At 38.9% G+C, this 24,668-nt stretch overlaps 1 protein-coding gene across 1 annotated transcript in view; it reads left to right on the top strand.

Annotated features, from left to right (window-relative positions):
- The window catches only part of LOC150089424 (phosrestin-2-like), a 242,447-nt gene that overhangs the window by 205,879 nt on the left and 11,900 nt on the right, over positions 1-24,668 (top strand). The window contains exon 2 of the mRNA XM_090368579.1: positions 4,444-4,678. Within this exon, the coding sequence (XP_090224705.1) occupies positions 4,444-4,678 (235 nt within the window). The remainder of the gene's footprint in view (positions 1-4,443; positions 4,679-24,668) is intronic.

The following is a 24,668-nucleotide window of genomic DNA, read 5'->3' as shown; positions in this document are numbered from 1 at the left end:
GCTGGGCCCCTCAACCACCAGGATCCTCCTTTCCGAATTCCCCGGGTCGCGGCGCACGGCTGCACACGCCGGATTCCAAAGATGTAACCCTGTAACCAAGGTATGGGCGTTAGATCCCAGTGATCCTAATCTGGAAGCCCATCAGCACCACTGGGAGGTCCCCTCACCAGGTACAGGTGCCCACGTCGAGGGGAGATCATGGATAAACAAACATTTACGAACATTTTTTTAATAATGTACAATAGATTTTAAAGTTTCATTAAATTGTCAGGGAAACGGGGAACATCCTTTGTAAAAAGGATAGGTGGAATAGGACCAGGGTATGTCTGCCAGGGGCAAAGGTTGATGACGTTGTAGAGCGGATATCATCTTTTAAGGGCACAAAAGGTGATATAGTTGTACACGTTGGCACTAATGATATTAAGAGTAGGAGACCGGCGGAATTACTTAGCAAGTACAGGTCACTGTTGAAAAAAAGCCGTGAATTAGGGTTGAACTTGAAAGTGTCTGCAATTCTGCCCAGACACGATAGGAGGGAGTATATGATGAGAGCCTTGTCGATCAATTCGGCCCTGGAGGAATTGTGCAAGGCTCAAGGGGTAGAATTTTTTTCAGCCTGGACTGTACTTGTTAACAGGAGAGATTGCTTCTACAGGGATGGGATACACTTAAATAGAAAGGGTGCAAGAATTTTTGCTGATGCTGTCGAGGCAGTGTTAGGTGGGTCGGAAAACTGCTAGTTGGGGGGGATACAAGGACTAATAGATTAACAGTAGCCAGTGGCAGAGGTGGAAGTGATTCTTGCACTGCTTCTATTGAAATGAGCAGAAGTCTGAAAAACAAGATGCAGGATATTTCAGAGACTGCTGGTAGTCATTGCGGTACAAGTAAACACATAGGTTGTGTTAGGGTAGCCAAGAATAGAAACAGGTGCATGTATACCTGCGTGTACACCAATGCTAGGAGTTTGGTAAATAAATTTGATGAATTTGAGGTATTGCTCAAAACATCAAAGGCAGATATTGCTGGGATATCAGAGACGTGGTGTCACACAGATATAAGTAATGCTGAACTGGAATTTGGGGAATACAATGTGTATAGAAAGGATAGACAGGACAGGAGGGGAGGAGGGGTTATGCTATTAATTAAGAAACACATAAAGTCCAAGGAAGTGAAGCCAGTCGACATCGATGGACAGGGCAGCGTCGAGTCAGTTTGGTGTGACATAAGCATAGGGAAATCAAAATTGAGAGTAGGAGTGTGCTATAGGCCTAATGACTCTGATGAGTATAATAAGATATTGTACAGGGAAATAGAGTGGGCCAGTAAATCAGAGAGTCTTATAATGGGGGACTTTAATTTCCCAGATATTGACTGGAATTTGTGGGTTGGTCACTCGCACACTAGCAAGGCTTTTGTGGATTTATTGGATGATTGTTTTCTACATCAGCATGTTCGTGAGGCAACAAGAGGGAGCAATACTCTTGATCTGATTATCAGTAGTGATTCTTCATGCATTAAGAACCTGCAGATAAATGAACCACTAGGTGGCAGTGATCACAGTGTGTTGAAGTGGGATTTACTCAAGCAGGTAACTACCATCAGAGGTAAAGGGAAGGGTTTTTGTTTTCGTAAAGGCGACTATGATGGTCTGAGACAGTATTTAAATTCTATACAGTGGGACCAACTGATGATGTTACCAACAGCAAACTCAAAATGGGAAGCATTCAAGGAACTAATCTTGGAGGCTACCAGGCTTTACATACCAACTAAGAAATATTGTTCAAGGTTTAGGCCTAAATGGTTGTCAGATGAACTAATGAGACATGTGGCAGAGAAGAAAAATGCATGGGATACATACAAATTAATGGGTGACATGGAAGCCTATGATAGATATAAGTTGGTCTGTAACCAAGTCACAAAGGAGATTAGGCAGGCAAAGGCAGACTATGAAAAATCCTTGGCAAAGGATGCAAAGAAAAACAGAAAAGAGTTCTTTACATACTTGAACTCGAAAAGGAAAGGGATGAATCAGATTGGTCCACTGGATATTGATGGTTCAACAGTTGAGGATCCTGCTCAGGTGGCTAACAATCTAAACGAGTATTTTGCATCTACATTCACGCATGAGGAGTTATTCAGGAAGGAGAATGATGTAGGTAAAGTAAACATTGGCAGTGAGCTGGATGATTTTGTAATAACTGAGAGGAAAGTGGAGGAGAGATTGTTGAGGATAAACATAAAAAAGGCACCTGGGGTGGATGGGATCTATCCAGTTATATTAAAGGAGGCAGCAAAGGAAGTAAGCAAACCCTTAGCCATAATTATGAGAGCTTCCTTGGACTCAGGGGAGGTACCTATGCACTGGAGATGTGCAAATGTGACCCCAATTCACAAAGGAGGTTCAAAGGCTGACACAAGTAATTATAGACCTGTTAGTTTAACTTCTGTTCCAGGTAAATTAATGGAGGCACTGGTTAAAGAAGCACTGCAGGATCATCTAGACAAGAATTCAGTTATAGCTCAGACGCAGCATGGTTTTGTTAAGGGCAGGTCTTGCCTGACCAATTTGATTGGATACTATGATGTAGTCACAAAAGAACTGGATGCAGGGAATAACTTTGATATTATATATTTGGATCTTAGAAAGGCTTTTGATACTGTTGCACATGGAAGACTGCTGCACAAATTGGAGCAGTGTGGCATTGGAGGCAAATTGCTGCTATGGATAAGGGGATGGTTGAGTGGCAGAAGACAGAGAGTGGTAATCAATGGACACTGCTCAACGTGGACTAATGTTATTAGTGGAGTTCCTCAGGGTTCAGTGTTCGTCCGTTGTTGTTTTCGGTGTTTATGAATGATATTGATGATGGGATATCAAGTTTAATGTCCAAGTTTGCAGATGATACAAAGGTTGGCAGGGTCGTTAAGGACAATACTGACGCTATGCTGCTGCAACAGGATCTGGAAAGGTTGAACAGATGGGCTGAGAGGTGGCAAATGAGGTTTAACATCGACAAATGTAAAGTGCTGCATATGGGAAACAGTAACCCCAGAGCAACGTATCAACTCTGCGGTACTACACTGACAGTGGTGGAGAATGAAAAGGACCTGGGGGTAATTGTGCAGGCAGATATGAAGTTCTCTGAGCAGTGCAGACGAGCTGCAAGAGTAGCTCATGGTGTCTTGTCAATGATATACAGGAATTTTTCTAGCAGGGATAAGGAGGTGATTATTCCCTTGTATAAGGCAATGGTAAGGCCACATCTTGAGTACTGTATACAGGTCTGGAGGCCTCATTTCAAGAAGGATGTAGAGCTGCTGGAACGGGTACAGAGAAGGGCAACAAGATTAGTAAATGGAACAAAGGGTTGCTCTTACGAAGAAAGGCTTAAATTTTGCAAATTACAGAGTCTGGAGACTAGGCACCGGCGAGGTGATCTGATAGAGGTGTATAAGGCTTTGAATGGTTTGAGCATGCTCAATGCCAATGGGATTCTTCATCTTTCTCAGAATAATCACCTCAGAGGGCATAAATTCAAATTGAGGAAGGACGGATGTCGGATAGATGTGCGGAAATTTGCCTTTGGCCAGCGGGTGGTTGGTTGGTGGAACCGACTTCCATCACTTGTTGTTGAAGTTGATAGCCTAAACAAATTTAAAGCTCAACTGGACAGGTATTTCGAACAAACGGAGGGGTGAAATGGGAGTGGGTTTTTTTTTTTTTTTTTTTTTGGCTGATGCTGAATAAGCTTGCTTTCTTGCATCATATGCCTCTGCTAATGCTAATGCTAATGGATAATATTGTTCATTTATTGAAGGATATTTCTTTATTTTTATATTGAATTACCTGGGTTAAAACTATAAATGTAATTTGATTGGAAATTTCCCTTGTATTTTATTTTGTTTAATTTTAAATAAATAACTACTGTATCAAAGGGATGGGATATTACGAAAGAGAGCATGTAGAAACAAAAGTCAATAAGATTACTGTTATAAGCTAATTATGTTATTAACTAATTATTAACTATGCCTGTTAAAGATATATATATTAGTTAAATATAAAATAATCAGTACAACATTTGCAACAGAACGAGACTTATACTATCCTTTCTTCACTTTAACATTTTCGCGTGTGTGTATGGATTTGTCCCACTCTGCTGTTTAGAAAGTTTCGGGTTCGAATACCGTTAATGACTAGCTAGGCTTGCGGATGCCTTTTTTCAGTTGAGACCCGGTTAACCAGTCGCTGAAGTAGATGCAGGGATTCCCAAATATAACCGGTTGTGAATTTTTCCTAAATAGATGAATGATCTTGACACACACGACGTATAAACTTATTAATAAATAAGAGGTTTTACTTTAATTAGGAATTCTTTTTTTTTTTTTTTTCCCCAATATACAGTCTAACCTATCATCAAACATTTCTTGAATATTTTTCAGTGTGTATAAGAAGCAGTCGCCCAACAACAGGGTAACACTGTATTTGAGTACGCGGGAGTTTGTGCATGAAGGAAGCCGAGTGACCCCCATCGACGGTGTCATTCTCATAGATCCCTTGTACCTGAAGGAACGCAAAGTATTCGCCATGGTTCTTCTCACATTTCGCTATGGTAGAGAGGATGAAGAGGTAATGGGACTCAAGTTTTTCACTGAAGCTATTCTCGATTTTAAGCAGGTAAGTCACGCTCTGAACTAAATACTATTGATTCAAACGAAGTAGCGATAAATTTCCACTAGACACAAATGCAATGAAGTGTCTAGCGCCTATTTTATATACACGTATTAGGCCTATTAGTGCAAAAAATAGGCTTAACAGAATCAGATTGAAATCCAAAAACAATGGAAGAGATTCTTGACACATGAATGCATATGAATTTGTAAATATGATTGGATACATTTTAAATAAAAATGTTAGTCGGTAGCTGAGTGGTCAGGAGCGAGAATGCAGTGGCACACGCTCTTTGAGTAGACCGGGGTTCAAGCCCCTGACTGCTAAATACGGTCGATCTGCCAACCCGCACTGGACCAGTGTGGTAGATTATGGTCCATTTCCCTCAGCATGAATTGTTGAGGAGGCTTCCATCCTGCAGTGGGTTGATAATGGCTGCAATTTACTTTACTTTTATCCAATTATTAATCTACTCAATGCATTTTATTTAAAATGTATCCAATAAAAATAAAGGAATAATTGGGAAATTATTCCTCGTAAATGTATGTAAATAAGTGTCATGTGCTGTATATTCCACGATATGCTAGGTTTAGTGTCTGCATGTATGACTGCGCTCAGAGAAAAGAAAATAACGAATATTCTGAAACGAATACTACAGGATAAAAGCTCATCAGAACGGTATCCTGTTTTGTTGAAAGAACTGGAGCAGGAATTTAAGAGAATTAAAAAAAAAACTGACAGCTTGAAATTTAAAATAAGCAGTGAAAAAGAAAGATTTTGGAGAGTTTTAAAAATTGGAAACATACACCTGAAGGTGTATGTTTCCAATTTTCAATAGATGTTGGTGCGAATATAATCTTGTTTTATAGAACTCGTCTGGAATGAAAAGAATTGAGAGACAGAAAAAATGAAGAGATGAAAGCTCTTTTTGTTGAAAGGAGCGGACATTTAATTAATGTACACGTGTGTGCGATACTCAACAGATAATAAATATTAAAATGCGGAAGCAGAGCTCAAATTGATCAGGAAAGGCTTCCCTCAACATACTACTACTTAGGTTTTAACTTTTGTTCTCATAAATTATAAAGCTCCCTTGCATTAACATGTCCGGATACATGTTTATTAATGAAGAGAACAGAGACAGATGCAAGATAAAAGATTGTCCCGTACTTTTTTGATTAAAAAAAAGTAAGAAAAAATGGAGTGTGCGACGGAATTTCAAGATAGCTCGATGGCTGTAACGCCACCAATAAACATTTTATTGAATTGCAAGAAGTGAAAAGAATAACTGTGGAGTAAATTCACTATGACATTTTTGATCATTGATACTTGCTGCGTTAAATATTCTCCGCTCTTAGATGAGATTTTTATAAATGGGCAAAGCAGTTCATCCTTAAGAGTTTCATTTTCAATTAACGTTCTGAATTGCTCTCTAAGATTCTGTTCCTAAGTAAACTGTAAAAAAACGTTTGTTACGTCTCTAAATAAAGCGAGTTTTAAATTTAAAAAAATTAAATATTCTGTTTATCTCTTAAATTCCACTTACACCATCATCTTTATGTCATATCACTTAATTATTCTAATAAGCAATTAACATTAACTGCAGTTCATAATGCTTATGTCAAACAAGGCATACTTTCATTTCGGTATTGCAACTGATGTTATGATGAGTTTTTGCAATTCACAGTGGCAACAGTTGTAATAATAAAATCAATTAAGAATTCAAAGGACTTCTTAATTTATTTAAATATTTGGTTAAATAGGCCAAAAATAATCGATCTGCTACAGCAACTATTAGACTCCAGTAGACCATCTTATATAATGACATCCTGAGGTAACACATCACGCGGAGTGAGTAGTTCTCCTTGTGGATTATTCCGGGCGCTTTCAGCTAGCACTACATATAAATCAGCCATAATACACAACGAATAGAATGAAATAAATTACCATTCACATTAATGCATTATGATCTGAGTAGCCAATGGCACTGGAACCTTCCAAAAATGAGGTGAAACGTACTGTTGGTTTAGTAACAAACAGTGCTCTTTGCAGAAAGCTGCAGTTCATTCACAGCGATCCATGGACAATTGAACTGTCTATGTAAGTGACGAAAGAGTCCGATTTGCAGGGAACGTTACTTGTCAAGTATATGGTCAGTGGTGAGTATGCAAACCGAATTTGTCGTTTATTGGACGGAAAACGCTTCAAGTTTTAAAGAATTCCCGAAAGATTTTGTTGAAGAGACTGAGAGGTCTATTTCGATATAGCAACAAGGAATCTCCAGTCATGGAGGTGTCAGAGGAGACAACAGTGAGAAAGAGTCCCCTTGTATCGCTCACATGAGACCTTTTAAATTAATTGATGGGCCACACCTTTTAATCGCTATTTTCACTTTGTTTGATGCCCACATTGCACGATGAAGTATACGAATCGATTCGGAGTGTGAAGCAGTTGTGTAAATGCATCCGTTTAAGGTTAACAGTAATTCATGAAACTCCGACTGGGCGAAGAGATGCATCAAGACGAAAAATCCCCAAATTTGAAGTTTGAGGGAAATAAAGGCCATTTCTTTGATGGAACATTCAGCTCACAGTTCTGGAAAATAAACATCCTTCTTGCTAGGAGCATGCGCAGATAGTCACAGCAAGAGCAGCTCAGACGGATAGCTTATGGATGGGTTAAATTTAATTAAAATATAATAGACTGATTCAGAATACGATCATGTCGGTATCGAACTTGGACACTTTTAAATACCAATATGCTCCTTGCCATAATGCAAATAACAAATAACAGGGGGGGGGGGAAGATTTTTGACAAGGAGATGTGAAAAGAATCGATGCGATTTGATTGGGTGAATGAAGAGGAAAAAAAATGAAGATGCCATTTGCCATCCGCTACGTATAACAATTTTAATCCTTAACATTAATCAATCACTGATATGAATAGAGAAGGCAGGGACTTAAAACCGCCACACGAAATCAGAGCCGGCACTAATGGAAGGCGGAGAACTGATTATCCTATTATAATCAATTTCGCAATTTAAGGAACATCATGCTACGAATATCAATTTCTGTGACCATTAACAAGTTTCAGTTGTTACTCTTATGAAGATTTAATGGCACAAGAGTTGCGATGGCCATTTGCGTCAACAAGTCTCGGGAACGAACTGCTATTAAGGCTGGGTCAATGCATTGCAAAGATATAGCTGTGTATCACCACGTTGCTGCAAAAGAACTGAAAATATAAATTTTGAATTGCCTGAAGTCAACAAAAACAGACAGAAATCTAAGAACTCGGAATATTTTGTACTCTTGAATTATAAAATTCAACTGATCACAAATATGACTAATTAAAAAGCAGAATTTATTCAAGTTTTGGTTTCGCTAATTCCTTAAATTCGATTATGCAAAAGTTTTAAGTTTTCAAAGTGAGGCAGAGATATTTCAAAATAGGCCAATGTTAGAATAACGTATATTATGTGGACACGCAACATTAAATAGCGGCAACAGGGTAGTGCGTTTCGTGCTTTTAATTCATAATGTAGCAGTAATATTCAGGCCAGCGAGTGCAATTAGTCGACTGAATGTACTACTGAAACAAAGTGAAAACAGAAAAAATGACAATTTCAAAGATAAACGGAATAAGATCCATCCGCAGACCAGTTCGAAATTAAAGATACTGTATATATAGTCAAATCAGGTCTTCACAATAAGAAACAGATCCGACAGTTTTTTTTTAAACTCCCAGTAAGATACGAATAACTCCGACAAAGCGACGGGGCTGCCGAATGACTAAAATTGGAATCAAAATGCCTTGAAAAGGATTTTTATATTCCAGTTTATGACTAGAGCACCACAAGCAGAACCAGAACAAGATTAGATCAATATAGTGTGGTTTTAAAATCCAGTAAATTTGTTGTTTCTAGGTTTCTCAGCGATCTTGTTTTTCGTGTTTTAAATAACTCGTATTAGAGTAAATATTTATGGAGCTTTTTTTCACTCCAAACAAACCTATACAATGCGTGACAAGAGCGAAAGGGTTAAGGCAATCCAGTGTCCTCGTGGTGGGTAGTAGTGGTTCTAATACCTATACTTCCACATTCATTGGGTGTGGAGAAGGCCAGGATTCGAACCTGACGAAACTACCATACTGCGAGATCCAGCAACATGGAAAGCGAAGCATTCGAGTATGGCACGATTGTGAAATTGTGGAGGGGCCCATTCAAAAATGTCACTGGATAGCCCAAGAATCTTTAGTTACGATCATGTTCGAATCTCTTCGAGACAGTCAGAACTTTTACGGTCATTTTTCACACCATGGCTGAGCTGGTCATCTCACGCGAGTATAGATGGTTTTTACTGCCAGAAACTTGGGTTTGTGGTCCTATGAAAACGGGAAAAATTGACCATATAATATATAGAATTTACAGACATATCATATACTTACGCCTCATGACTTTAGGGGACTTTTCGTAACTTCTAAACAAACAATTCAAACGGAAAAGGTGACTTCAATGTTTGCAGAAATACTTTCAACAAACTCTCTAGGTGGGTGACAGATAAGATACAGACCTGTTCCGAAGGTCAGATACAAGAAATTCGTGACAACCGGGATCACTATCCATAACTGACGTTCTGAATCATATTCGTTCAATGTCAGCATACACGAGTCATTACACTGCACTGTTACACTCACTCCCACTAGACCGACGGGATTAGGACGCTAATTCTCTTTCCCATCGAGGATGACCAGCAGTGTGCCACCAGATGAGTAGAATTCTGTGCACTGGGAGACTGGTTTACAATCAGTCGCTTGTAAATGTCTAGTGAGAAGGACAATATTGTCATTGCTATGTTCGGTACTTCACGCGAAATAGTATTTAAAAATGCAAATGGTGGTTTCAGGCATGTTCTTTAAACTGCAGAACATTTACTGCTGCTAATGAACTTTCAGAAGATAGATAAATTTAGAAATTTCAAAATTTACCGTATGTTTAAAGAAAGTGAAAGTTTAGAAAGAGTACAGAATTAATTCGAAACGTGACAACACGTATCCAGAAACAGAACACTCAGTTCGACCAATGTATGAGCGTTAAAGAACTTCTAATTAATTTATAACTGTCATGTCTTCTTCTTCTTTGTCCTCGCCTTCTTCCCCCGTTCATATGGGGTTGGCATTATTAAATTCTTTTGCTTTATTTCCCCTTCCACCTAGTCTCTTCTAGGCATAGGATCTTCACTCTTCTTCTTTGCATCAAATCCACAATCTCTCTGCTCTTTCCATTCATCGTCCCAATGTTCAATGTTCCTATTCTAACACTTTTCAACTCCTCCTTCATCTCTAGCTGAACTAACTTTTTTAACCGGACCCGTCCTTTGTTCGGTAGCCCTGACACATCTACTTTCCATCAATAACTGTCATGGAAAAGTACTTAAAGTCTTTTATTTATTACAATATTAATAAGACTGTGGGCTTAAGAGTTCAGAAAAACCCACACCAGCCAGAAGAGAAAGATACTTTGACTTTGTAACACTTGCACAGAGTTCCACCATTATGAGGAATTTTGACCGTGAAGTAATAGATATGTTTTTATTATATGCTAACTGGGAACTTCCGTGTTCACGTGGCATTATTTGTGTTTCTCTACTTTTTTTCTAAATAGTTGTATTTCCCAATTTCTACTATCAATCTATTAAACTGTACATTATCGAAACCGTTGCTAAATTGTTCACCACACTGGCCTCTACTTATCGAAATATTCGGATTATATATCGAAATATTCGAAAAGGCCGAACCAGAAATCGAATTTATGATATTTACCACAATTTAATGAGTTATTTTTAAATAAGAAATTAAAGCGTTTATTTACGAAGATGACTAACTAGAATTGTAAATCAGGATATTACAAGCTCATAACAGATGAGCCAGTAGTGTAATGGACAAAAGCATATTATATGGATATTTATTACTTCAGATATATGGAAAGAAATGCAGCCCTAAGGCCTACCTCTCTTTTTTCCTAACTATTCTTTTATTCTTTTGACAGAAAAACTGAACGAAATAGAGAAAAACAACAACTTAGTTAATGTATTCAGTGCGTTACATTCAAGAAGCGTTAGCAAATAGTAATGTCATTATTTATGATAAAAAAAAAAAAAAAAAAAGCTCATGAAAAGCAACGCCTTTTATGAGCGAACCGACAACACTTCGTTTACACGCATCTGCCACATTGCCCATTCATTCCTCCAGCCAGCGTATGGCAACAAACAAAATATCCAATGCTCCATACTTATACATATCACACATACTGCCACACAACTTACAAAACCGGCCTCTCATCAGTTGCCAACGGCCAGGATTGCAAGCAAAATATCAGCATGTGTCTTCATTTCTGATATAAACTACAATCAAAAAGGGTAAAAAGCATAAAAATAGGAATAAAATTTTAGTTACCAAAATAAATGAAAATGAAATTAAATGCAGTTAACAAAATCAAAGCTACAAGAATTAAAAGGTTTTTTTTAGAAAATGACTTGTGAATTTTACACTATGAAGACGAGAAATTAAAACTAGAATTAAAGCTGCAATTTCTAGTGACATAACGTATTAGACTAACACTAGTTAAGGCAAAGAGATTTGAAAACAGTTAAAGGCTAAGTAGTCTGAAGAGAGAGCTAGCTTGCAGTAAAAGCGAAATAAACTGAAATATAAATACAAAACTAAACAATAATACCTGGATATAAATTTTTAACCAAAATAAAAAAAAAAACATTTGGAAGAGTTAAAAAACATGTTATGTGAACATAAAAATGGGAAAAAAATAATAAAATAACTGAAATTTCGAGTGACAGATAGCATATTTACTGTAACGACAAATAAAGTAATCATTTATGAAAGTATAAGGATGACGACTAACATTGTAGAGACATGTAAAGAAAAAAGCGGTCATAATAAAATGACAACAGAATACAAAACACAAACCAAAACTAAAAAGGTGCGCAAATGAAATCTAAATGCAGTAGCTAAATAGTAAGCTAAACAGTAGCACCTAGTGATAAAAAATTTCAATAGTACAATCTAGAAATTGTAAATGATATACAGTGCCATCTGGCAAACTGATAAAGATAAACGCAACAAAAAAAATAATAATAAATAAATAAAAATGCATACATCGTGTAGAAGTATCATACCGGAATCTAGAAATTGTAAATGATATATAGTGCCACCTGGCTCCAGCCAGATGGCACTATATATCATTTACAATTTTCATTTAATTTGGTAGCTAAAATTGTATTCTCATTTTTGTGCCTTTTACCCTTTTGATTGTGGTTTACACCACGGCGCTATTTTGTTTGCAATACTAGTAAGTTTTGTAAGTTGTGCGGCAACATCCTTATTTTATTAATTTTTGTAATTAACTTTTTTTTTTTTATATAGCTTTGTACACACATACACCGCCAATTCTAAATTTAATTAAGAAATCATTGATCTGAAATATTCAGCACAATCTTTTCATCCTACTTTTACTTCCTTTGCATTTGGTGCACAGATTTGCAAAACATTTCGTGGAAACCATTTCAGCGAAATTTTCAAGTAATTCTTCGTCATCGGTTCATAAATGTATTTGCAGTAATTCCCGATTCTTTGAAGTGGTGGCGGTTGCCTGGAGTTTGCCCGCTATGGACTCGTATTATGGTAACGTTAACTGCTTAATACCCTATAAACTTCTTTCGGCTTCCGTGAGATTATCTGTATTGATTCCAAGAACTGCGCAAATGGAATATAAAAATCCATTAAAATTTTTATATTCCGTTTAATGGAATGTAAAAATCCATTAGGTAACTGATGACTGAAGTTGTTAACAAGCTCTGCTATGGGAAATACGGAGTTTGTCTTGAGAACAAGATGACAGCAGCTGCACATTTCGTTGGATTTTTAAGCTATAGACGACTGTGATTAGGCGGCAGATGAGCAGAAGTAGTAACAGCGAGTTCGGTACAAAGACTTAACAGACGAAAGAGAATACTCGAGCACGCACCACTTTATCTGAATGATGACACCGATGACATTTCCTACTGTCAATTGTTAGCGTGGCCTTATTAGGGAGTCTGAACACTCGCAAGGGAGCCTCAGAAGGTGAAAATCTACAGAATGCGCTGGAATCTCGTTTCTGGTTAATTTGCGTGAAAACCGAGATATCGACTATTTCTAGAATTAATAATGTCGAATCCAGTTAAACAGACAGAAAGAAAAACATGCTTTTAACTGGGAACAAATCTCTGTGCCGAATATGTTTCTTTTAAACTAAACAAAGATCGTGGATATAGCTTAGCTTAATTTTTCAAAACTCGCCTCATAGTAATCTGCTTAGTTGGTTGAAAGTTTTGCCACGTGCATAGTGGTTAAGATATTCTAATAACTTACTGGAAACATCAAGGCAGCTAAGGTGTCAGTACAGTGTTTTCTCTGATCTGTCTGAATAATTGAAAACCATGTAACTTTAGCCCGAGAGCAACCAATTAGGTAAAAATATATAAAAAAAAAAGAAAAAGAAGAAAACAGAAATAAAAACAAACACTGAAACTTAAATCACAACTTTTATCACGAACTATGAGAAAAGACCTGGGTTGGATTTCAGTGTTTATTTTTACTTTCACTTTCTGGGTTAGTACTGCGAGGGAAAGGGAGACATATCGTCTGCACGATGGTATTTGGGTAGCACGGTTCTACATATAGCTATACATAAGCAAGTGAGAGAATCTATAAACTTAGACATTTCTCTAGTCATTAGATAATTGAAAATAAAAAAAAGAAAAACATAACACTGCAGAATTAATAAGTTGCATTACCTGACAATTTTATTAGGACCATGGGAGGAATACTTATGAGCCTTTTTCACAAAATGGCTGAGTTAGACGGTCTCAGACGAAGATAGCATGGTTTTTTTTTTCTCCCGGAAACTCGGGCTTTTCGTCCAGCAAACAGAAAATCGACCACATAACACACGCAATTTACAGAAGAAAGTACATATATACGGAGCAATATTGCCTTAGTCGCTGACGCTCCTAAAACCCTACTACTACACTGAAAGGACAGAATTCTTGGGACACCTGGTACCTGGGCAACGCGGCGCTGTCACCCTCTCGCTAGTGGACGAACCCACCGCTTGACAGGTATATAGGTACACTGCATTCACGTAGACAATAATTTGATGTCAGTATAGATAAACGTCGTGAATTAACCGACTTTGAAAGAGGGATGATAGCGGGTGCCCGACGCATGGGTTACTCTATCGCGTAGGTGGTACAAAAATTGCACTATTCCCGTTCGTCAGTATCAAGAGTGTATCGGGAATACGCCATTTCCGGAACAACATTTAATCGTGGACAGTGCTGTGGGCGGAGAAAGGTGGTGGATGAACGTGGACGTCTGTCTCGCATTTTTTCAGCCAATCGGAGAGAGACAGTGGCACAAATCATCGCCGACTTCAAAGAGGGAGGCGCCAGAAACGTCTCCACCAAGACCATTAGGCGATAATTAGCCGCAGACACCTCAACTGAGAAAAAAAACATCGACACTGGACCTTGGATGATTTGAGACAGGTCTCTTGGTCCGACGAGTCTCGTTTCTAGTTATTTCGAGAGGACGGGAGGGTGCGTATCTGGCAGAAACCGGACGAAGCTATGCACCCGTCATGTCAAAAAAGAACTGTTCAGGGAGGGGGACGGTCGGTAATGGTCTGGGCCTGTTCAACTGGCACACTTTGAGACCTCTGGTACGTTTAGACGCATCTCTGAACGGGCCAGGTTACGTGTCCATCCTCGCAGGCCACCTGCATCCCTTCATGGTCATCGTGCACCCACAGTGCAATGAACTCTTCCAGCAGGAAAATGCGCCTCCCCGTAGAGTCGTGGTGACTAGAACATGGTTCGAAGAGCATTCCGCAGATTTTACCATCATGGAATGGCCTCCCCGTTCATCGGACATGAACCCTGTGGAGTGTTTGGGATGCTGTGGAAAGGTCCGTTCAAGCTTTGGATCCTCCACCCAGAAATGCGACGGAATTATGGACACCGGTGCAGCAAGCATGGATGGAAATACCCGTGGAACGCTTTCCTGAACTAGTGGACTCAATGCCTCACCGTGTGACTGCCCTTATCCGGGCGAAAGGTGGACCTCCCCTTTACTAGGTAGGTATCCCATGATTTCTGTCCACTCAGTATACTACATGTACACATAATTTATTTTAAGAACAGCCGCTTTCGCGCTTAAATGAATACATCTAATTACAAACTTATTTTTAATTATGACTTCACTCTGTCTTGAACACGCCACAAGTAATCATTCCTGACTTTTCTAAAACCATAAGAAAAACACTTTCATCACGAATTGATCCAAAAATTGTAATTTATTATTGTTTAAATAAAGTAAATATCTTCTTTCAATACACTATACTAACTTGTTTTTTTAAGGTTCTCAAGTAGCCGTTTGAACTACTGAGATACAAGAACCCATTTCTGTAATAATATACTCCCACAAGGGACTACCAACGCAGTGCTCGAAATAAAGGCTTTTCATCATTAATAACAGTCATTATTCCCTTTTAACCAACACAGAGTGGGACACTCTTCATAGGAAGGTATCCTCGCACAACATACACACTAAAATATTCATCATTTCACCAGCGTTCACACCGGGATGGCATGATCAAGTCATAATACCTTTCATAGGGAAACAAACATTTAACAACTAGCTGAAAATGTGCAAAACATTTATTTTTCTCTGAAATACGTACGTCTACTGTATTATTTACAGTGACAAGAGATGGGTCGAAATAGGCAAACACTTTTTCGAGGATGTGTCCCTGGTATTTGGTTACATTTTGCATTCTTGAGCATGTTAAATTTTTGGTAACCGTTCGTGATTTACGAAGGAGGAATTGAAAGTTCGTAGCTTGATTTTGAAACGGTAGTGGTACAGTAATAAAAATTTCTGTACTTAATGAATAACACTTCAAATAGCAATCTACCAAGTTTCATGCAGGTTCAATAACGTCTTTTTTTAAATTACAGGTCCTAAAGCCAACAAAGTTGTGTGAATGAGGAAAGATGGACAAAATCAATCACCCTGCAGACGTCCAATGTTATGTTTGGGAGAAAAGGGACTAATACCTAAGACAATTCATGCGAATAAAGTTACAAAATTGGGAAAGGATGCCCCTTCCTATTCCATGGTTAAAAAGTGGGCAGCAAAGGAGGGCCACACTTCCATCACTTCAGAAGCTGTTGACAGTGTGCATGATCTGTTGAAGTAATCGACAAATGACAGTTCGGTACATTTCCAGAATATTGGAAATGTCATCTGAATGTGAAATGACAAACATCCATTTTCCCATATAATAACACAGGGAAGTTCTCGCAATGAAAAAGGTATCAGCACGATGGGTTCCAAAGTTGTTGATAGCATATCAAAAACGCACAATGGTGGTCCAGTTCAGTGAAAATTTGCATCATTTTGAAGCACATACAGCAAATTACCTTGCAAGGTTTGTGACCACGGATAAGACGTGGGTCAATCACTTTCAGCTAGATATAAAGGAGCAGTCCAAACAGTGGAAACAGAACTCTTCTCCCCCTCAAAGAAAGCCAAGTCGATTCCTTCTGCTAGCAAGGTGATGGCATCGGTTTTTTTGGGATGCTGATGGAGTGTTGCTAATGGATTACCTTCAGAAAGGTCATACAGTCACAGGGGCATATTATGTAAACCATGTGATACGTCTACGCGAAAACATCAAAGACAAACGTGGAGGAAAACTTAGCAAAGGAGTCTTGTTCCACCAGGCCAACGCGCCTGCTCACAAGTCTGTCATTGCCATGGCTGCACTGCATGGGTGCGGCTTTGAAATGTTGGATCAACCGGAAATTCACCAAATCTAGCATCATCGGACTTTCACTATTTCCTAATTTGAAAATACCTGACTAGCATCCATTTTCCCATTAACGGTGACATCACTGCTGAAGTGTATGCATTACTGGAGGCCCAAGAGAAAATTCTTTTCACAGCTGGACTCAACGCATTTTTTGTAGCATAGATGGAAAACGTGTATTTACTTTAAAGGGGACTACGTTGAAAAGGGCGTCTCCGTAGCCTGGTGAGCAGGAGCAACAGTGCGTAGCACACGCTTCTTGATTAGACCGGGGTTCGAGCCCGTGACCACCAAAAACGGAGGATGCGGGAAGGTCAGGGAATGACCACCGCATATGCCCGGAGCAATACGGCCTTAGTTGCTAATGCTCCTAAAAAACCAAAACAACAATTACGTTGAAAAGTAACATGTTACCAGATTCCTCAATTATACTCATGCCACGAACTTTACAAAAGCACCTCATACAACTTATAGTAATGTTGTTTGGACCATAAGCTGGGATATGAGTTATTCGATTGAATTGTGATATTACTATTACGAGGTACGTTCCAGCTAGGGAGTTCCAGGAATTGCTTTATAAGATAAAACTGAAATCATTTGCTTTCGTTCCCTTCAAAGTAAATCCCTTGGGCAGTTATACATGAAACCATTCTCTTCTGTGACGACTTGAACTGTTCCAGAAATGCTTGCAGTCGGTAAATATTCAGAAATACCAATTTTACTGTACCCAAAATGTGTCCCCTTTGGCAAAGTTTTGATATTTGACAATAGAAAGAAATCCGATGGAGCAAATTGGGAGAGTAGGTAGGACAATCTGAAAGATCGTTTCTTTCTTTCAGAATTTGCTTCGCCGACAATGCGCCGACTCACCTGAATTATCAGCGAGGCAATTTCTGATGCAACAAGGAACCTTTCAGATGAAAAAACTTCCATACTTCTGTGATTTGGCTTCTTCCTATTCTCAAATATCAGTCTGCGCGGTAGCACAGTGGTATCGTCACCGTCCTCCCCACACCGGGTGGATAAAGGCCCGGGTTCGAATCCCGTCACTGACGCAAGGAACTTTTATGGGCTTTTTTTCCTCCGTAGTTCAGTTAGTCGGTCTCAGGCGTATAGCAAGGTTTTTCCCCCCGGCAACTCGGGTTTTTCGTACAGGCAAATCGATCACAGAACACACACAATCTATGGACATAATACACAATGCACGGCAGATGAAAAAGAAATATACAGGCATACCTCGGTTAACGTTACCTCTGATAACGAAGCTTCGATATAACGAAGTCGGAAATTTCAAGCCCCATTTAACATAAAAAAAATATTCCACTTTAATCACCTGAAATCTAAACAAACTGAAGAAATTACGGAAACCTTTGGGGCTTCTCGTGGTTGGTTCGAGAAATTTAAAAAACGGGCCAGGATTCATAATGTAAAATTAACAGGAGAAGCTGCAAATAAGTTTCCAGAAAAATTAAAGGAAATAATTGAACGTGAAAATTTTCCAAATTTGGTGTTCAATGTTGACGAAAGCGGTTTGACCTGGAAACGGCTACCAACAAAAAGCTTCATTTCTATTGAAGAAAAATCAGCTGCTGGGTTCAAAGCAGCCAAAGACCGTTTAACGTTACTCTTTGGATCAAATGCCTCTGGCGATTATAAATTAAAATTGTTATTCGTTTACCATTCAGAAAATCCGAGGGCGTTAAAAGGTAACATAAAAATGAATTTACATGTAATATGGAAAGCAAATAGAAAAGCGTGGGTTACCAAGGAGTTATTTACTGATTGGTTTGTTAACCACTTTTGTCCTGAAGTAAAACGGTATTGTCAAAAAAAAAAAAACAACTTTGAAGAAAAAGCTCTTTTGTTGTTAGACAATGCTCCGGGACATCCTACTGATCTTAACACGTTGGACACATGCATTCCTGTCAAAGTTGTGTTTCTTCCAGCAAACACATCTTCCCTGATTCCACCATTGGATCGGGGAGTAATAGCATCATTTAAAGCTTATTATCTGCGTCGAGCATTAAGCAGTTTAACTGAACTAGAGGATAAAGAGTTTGTTGTTTGGTTTTTTTTTTAAAGGAGCATTAGCAACTAAGGCCATATTGCTCCGGGATATGCGGTGGTCATTCCCTGACCTTTCCGCATCCTCCGTATTTGTTGGTGACGGGCTGGAACCCCGGTTTAATCAAGAAGCGTGTGCTACGCACTGCTGCTCCTTCCCACCTGGCTACGGAGGCGCCAGGATAAAGAGGAAATGACAGTTAAAACTTTTTGGAAAAACTACACCATTAAAAACGCAATTGAAAACATTGATAGTTCTTGGAAAGAAGGCACTAAGAAATGCTTAAATGGAGTTTGGCGCAAAATATGGCCAGAAGTTGTACTAGAAGAAGAAAATAACATCCAAGAAATTAGAAATGAAGTTATCCAGATGGCTCAATCAATAGGTTTCGAAAATGTCGATGAAGAGGATGTTAGAAATTTATTGAATGCAGAAGATGATGGTTTTTCAGTGGAAGATTTAGAAAACCTTGTTAGCAACGAAGACAAAGATAATGAAGACGAAGTTAAAGAAGTTCCTGCCGAAAAAGTGTTAACAAGCAAAGATTTAAAAAGGTGCTTAAATGACATTTAAAACGTTTTAAATTTTTTTAGTGAAAATGATCCTGATTTAGGAAGAAGTGTTATTTTTTAAGCGATCAGTGTTAAATGCAATAACTCCGTATAGGCAATTGTTAAATGAAAGAGAAAAAGAGCATAAACAATCAACTTTAGACTCATATTTTAAAATGTGATTTCACTTTGTATGTAAGTTGACTGTTTATTTAATAAAACTTTTCTTTGTTCGAAAAAAAAGCTTTTCATTTTCTTTACGTAGGAACGTATCCCTATTCTGGCCATAGTATTTTTACCTCTGAAAACAAAGTTTCGCTTAACGAAGTAATTTCGTGGAACGCATCCTATTCGTTATTCGAGGTATGCCTGTATTCGGGTGTCCTAATATGATAATTTAAATTTAATTCTCAAATATCAAAACTTTACTGAAGCAGACAAATTTTGGGTCTCTTGAAGGAAAGTCCAGTATTGGACTAAAATTGATGTCGGTAAACCAGTTCTAGAAATACTTCCAATTATTATCATTCCTAGAACTCCCTGGTTTTTCTCCCGCAACTAGGATTTTTCGTCCAGCAAACAAATTGGTCACAGAACACACGCAAATCACAGACATAATATATAAGGCGCAATATAAATAAATAAATAAATAAGATCTTTATTGTACAGTTCACCGGTACACGCAGGTACCACGACCATACAATACCCTTCACGGCACCATGCCAGGGGTTAACAAACGGCAGAGATACTAAAGGAATTGTAAAGATTAATTATAAGCAAATTATATAATAAAAAAAAAAAAAAAAAGTACTCATAGCAGAAAACATTGACTTGAAAGGAAAACTAATACAAAATAAAAAATTGTGATAACAAAAGCTTTTCCTCAAGTCCAGTTTTCTGAGAGTCTCTTGCCCCGCCATAACGATCTGAGATCAGTTGGTAGTTCTGGAGACCACGTGCAGATCTAGGATGATCCGTCTATACTTTTTATCATCTATGATTTTAAATAAGTCAGCATCCAGGGATTGAACCAGGTGGAGCTTCTGATAAGGGAGGAACCGATCTTTCAATTGTAGTCTCGAAGGAAGAGCAAGAAGCTTGGGAGTGGAGCGGAGACCTGGTTGGGGAATCCGCCAGCACATGGTGTCCCAAACGTTGGGTGCTGAGACTCTCCCGGCAATCATTTTTACGGTGAAGATGAGTCTTCTCTCGTGCATTAATGCTGAAAACCTGGTTAAATTCAGCGCGTTGGCCATCGGTGTTGTGCGCTGCTGTGGTGGGAGATGACACTTCCAGGTTGCCCACTTCAGGAGCCAGTATTCAGCGGCTTTTAATGGTTTAATTGTGGTGTCTGCAGCTGAGCCCCACAACTCTACTCCATACAGTACACTTCCAAAAATCATCATCCTGATATACATTTTTATCAGGTTTCTGTTGTGAATTGTGTAGCAAGTGCTGCTTGGCAACCCACCGTTTCTTGTTGAATTTAGCAGAGTTCTTCTATATGGTGATGGAATCGTAATTTTCTGTCGAAGATTACACCCAGATCTCTTTGCTTTTCAACGCAGGGGATCGGGACTCCGTCAATCGCAGGCTGAATTATGGTTGGTATGGGTTTAAGAGAGCCATGATGGCAGATTTCTCAGGGTTCACTTGCAGGTCAAAATTCTTGAGGTACTGCTGTACTTCTGATAAGGTCTTGTTGATGGTTACTGTGGTGGCATTTTTGGCTTCATCGGTCAAATTTATTTTTGTGAAGATCTTTAAATCATCTGCATATGATATCATATCTGTTCTATTGTGTATTAGTGGGTAGATGATAGCAGTGAAAAGAATTCCGGACAGGACTCCTCCTTGTGGAACGCCTGCATGTATTTGTCTAGTATACCTTTGTTTTCCTATGTACATTTGGATGATTCTATTCTGAAGAAGGGATGTCAGAAACTTCAATACTGGGCCTGTGATGTGATAGTAATTTCGAAGGAGTTTGAGCAAGGCTGGGATGTGAACACTATCGAACGCAGCTTGTAAATCAAGATATGTGATTGCCATTTTTTCTTTCTCCTCAAATGATCCAAGGATTGCATTAGTAGTCATAATCAGGTTACTAACTGTTGATCTGTTTTGCAACGAATAATGAATTTGCTGGGGCCTGTGCGGGAGAATTTGCGTGGTAAGTGTTTTCAGTACTGTTTTTTTCAAGTAATTTCAATAGACACGAGGAACGAGAGATGGGTCTAAAGTGCCTGGCTTCAGTTGGCTGGGAAACTTTTGGGAGTGGCCTAACAGAATATAAATTCCATATTGGAGGGAAAAATTCTCCTTTTAATATGCTATTGAAAATTATTAGGAGGGGATCACTTAGAAATGGGCTCAAACATTTAATGATAAATTGTGGTACTTTGTCGATTCCCGCTGTACCAGTTGCAGGCAACTTATTAATCGCAGATAAAAGGTCTTGTCTTGTTAATTGAATGGTTTCAAGTGCATCTCTGAGCACATCATCATCAGACATGGGAATATCACTGGGCTCATGTTGGTTTTGCTGAACTCGTGCAATAAAGTCCATCCACCTTTCAGGATCAAACTGTGGAGGGAGTTCACAGTATTTCTGTCGGTATGATTGGACCCTTCGTTTGGAATATTGTCCTCGATGAATTTTTAAGTACTGAAACTTGTGGAGTTACCAAGATTGCATACGCCGACGATCTGGCTATATTAGTGGAAGGAGATACAAGGTCTCAAATTGAAGAAAAGTCAGCTGTGGTTTTGAGTGAATTGGCTGAATGGACAATGAGATATAAATTGGAAATCTCCAAAGATAAGACCGTCCAGATGTTACTGAAGGGGAGATTGAGTCAGAACCGAGCCCCGGTTGTGAGGCTTCTGGGCGATTCAGTTCGATATGTGAGAGAAGTCAAATATTTGGGTTTAAATTTAGAGGAACGACTGTTTTTTACAAAACATGTGATATATTTGCGAGAGAAAATAAGAACCCTTTATGCTAAGCTCCGGAGGGTTATAAGGGTAGATTGGGGGATTAAGGGTAGATCCCTTAATTTATTATATGATTGTTTGTTTATCCCCATTGTGACATATGCCTCCGGAGCATGGGTTCAAAGAGTTCCTCTAGTTAAAATACAGAAGTATCTCTTGCAAGCTCAAAGGTTTGCTTTATTAGGAATAACTCGAGCATGTCGAACTGTCTCGACAGAGGCCTTGCAGGTGATCTCTGGAAAGATCCCTGCCCAGTATAGTGTTTTGCTGTCTGGTCTGACCTATTATACCAAGAGAAACATGAGAAAAGAAATTATGGGTATATTGTCATGTCCGGAAGAAGGACGAATTTATAATCGAAATGACATGAAAGAAGAGAAGGTTAGAATGTTACAAGAAATAATGATAAAATGGCAGAGTGATTGGGAAAGTTCAGACAAGGGCAGGCAAACATATGCATTTCTACCTAGAGTAGATATTGTAAATAAGAAAAAGACTTGGTTGCAATTTAATTTGCATGCTACATTTTTGTTGACTGGACATGGACTTGCTATGAGGTTATACCAACTGGGGCTGCGGGAAAGTGATTCGTGTTATTGTGGTTCCCCAGAAACATCAGAGCATATTATGATGGATTGTACGGTGTATGAAGATTATAGGAATCAGTTGAGATTGTCCATTGGCAGCTTGGAGAGGGATGCCCTCCAGGTCCTGTTTGTGGAAAGATGGAAGTTTCATTGTTTTAATGAATATGTAAGAAAAGTTTTTAATAGAAGACTGTGTCTAGATAGTAGAGGCCTGCCTCCTCGTGGCAGGGGCGGGAACTCTTTTAATTAAGATCTGCAAAGAATATTCTTGAAGCAGATTTTTCTAAAAAGAGGCTAAGTGGCCAAGAGAATATGTTTTTTGTGTTGTGAGTTAATTTTAATTTTTTCTTAATATTATTGAGTTCTATACTCTGACATTATATCCCTTCTAGACTTTATCCATGGATGGGCGTCTGCCCAGGGAATGGAAGCCTCAAAGGAGTTTCAAAATGGTATGATGGACAGCCCTTATGAAGTGTGGTTTCAATGTGATGTTTTATGGCTTGAGACTTGAGGCGGTTGAAGCTTGCTCGTCCTTTGGAGTACGCATATGAATATGGTCTAAGTTGCTGATGCGCCTAAAACTCAACAACTTGTTGGGTTTTAGTCCCTATTTAGTGAAAAAGCATGTGATCATAATTTTCACTAAATAGGGATTTTCGGAGATTTAGAATTTTATTTTTATTATTTTTTTTATTTATTTATACATTTTTTTAGTTTAAAGGTTCCCGAAGCGCGACTTATATTTGTATGTGTGTGTCTGTAGAAGCGTGTGTTCATGGGCTTATCTGCCTGCTGTGTGGGCTGAGAAACCCAGAATAACTTACGGGGGCACCCTATTCCCTGAGCCTGAGATCGGCTAACTACAGCCTACAGTCGTAGACGGGACTCAAACCCGTCTACGACTCTTTTGATCCAAATGAGTCAAAAGTGGTGCAAACACTGTCACGGAGGACTAGATTTAGAATGTGAAGGCAAAAGAGGTTTCGTGAGGTTAAATTCCTGATTTTTCTGCCTTCGGTGGTCATGTAAGAACCCAATTCTTACACTTATCCTAGGGAAATAAATATTATAACATAACAAGAAAAAATATATATATATTAAATAATATTATTTACATAGGATGATTTTCAGCATAGATTGCGATCACTCTGTACAATACAGTTAAGTAGGGGAGGATTAGCGTAACAACGGGGGGTAGCTGGACAGGGCACAAAAGTACAATGGGAGCACCGTAAGGCCAGTTCAAGTCGCTATAAACAGAAAGTGGGCAGCTCTTTGGAAGAAAAGAACAAGGGAACCGACTCCCCCTTGGGGAGAGGAAGAATTTTAAAGACTAAGAGGGTGGAGGGAACCCTGGATGCGGCATACACCGGATGGAAATGGCTAGCTGCTGGATAAAACAAACCGACTCCTTGAGCACTTACTGATTTCAAGGAGCGGTAGAGAAAAAACAGAGTGGACTAATAAGAGGTAAGTGCATCGGAATGATCACAAGGAAATATCTAGAAATTTCTAGACGTCCGGAAGTTCATCGAAGCTTCTAGAAATTTCGAGAAGTCGGATGTTTCCCCAGGACTGGGAAGGGCCAGGAAAACGACGGAAGTGGGAGAGAGCGAATGAGAATAAAGGGATGATGAAGAACGAACTACGATTGGATCAGAATAGAAGGGGTGGCTGAAGCAAAAAGGAGATGGAACAGGAGGAAAGGGAGAGTTCCAGTTTTTTGACAGTTTGGGAGTTTTGGAAGTTGGAGAGTTCCTGTGGGTGTGCCTGAGTGATGTGCGGCTGGAAAGAAATCCCGAGAAGTGCCGGGAGAATCGCTGGAGAGTAGCGGACAGAGAAATGAGTTTTTGGCTGACAGTCTTTT

Source organism: Mastigoproctus giganteus, chromosome 2 (assembly GCF_048544385.1).
Source record: "Mastigoproctus giganteus isolate SK-2022 chromosome 2, ASM4854438v1, whole genome shotgun sequence".
Lineage (NCBI taxonomy): Eukaryota > Metazoa > Arthropoda > Arachnida > Uropygi > Thelyphonidae > Mastigoproctus > Mastigoproctus giganteus.
The sequence above is the reverse complement of the archived record's forward strand: the minus strand, read 5'-3'. Positions and strand labels throughout refer to the sequence as shown.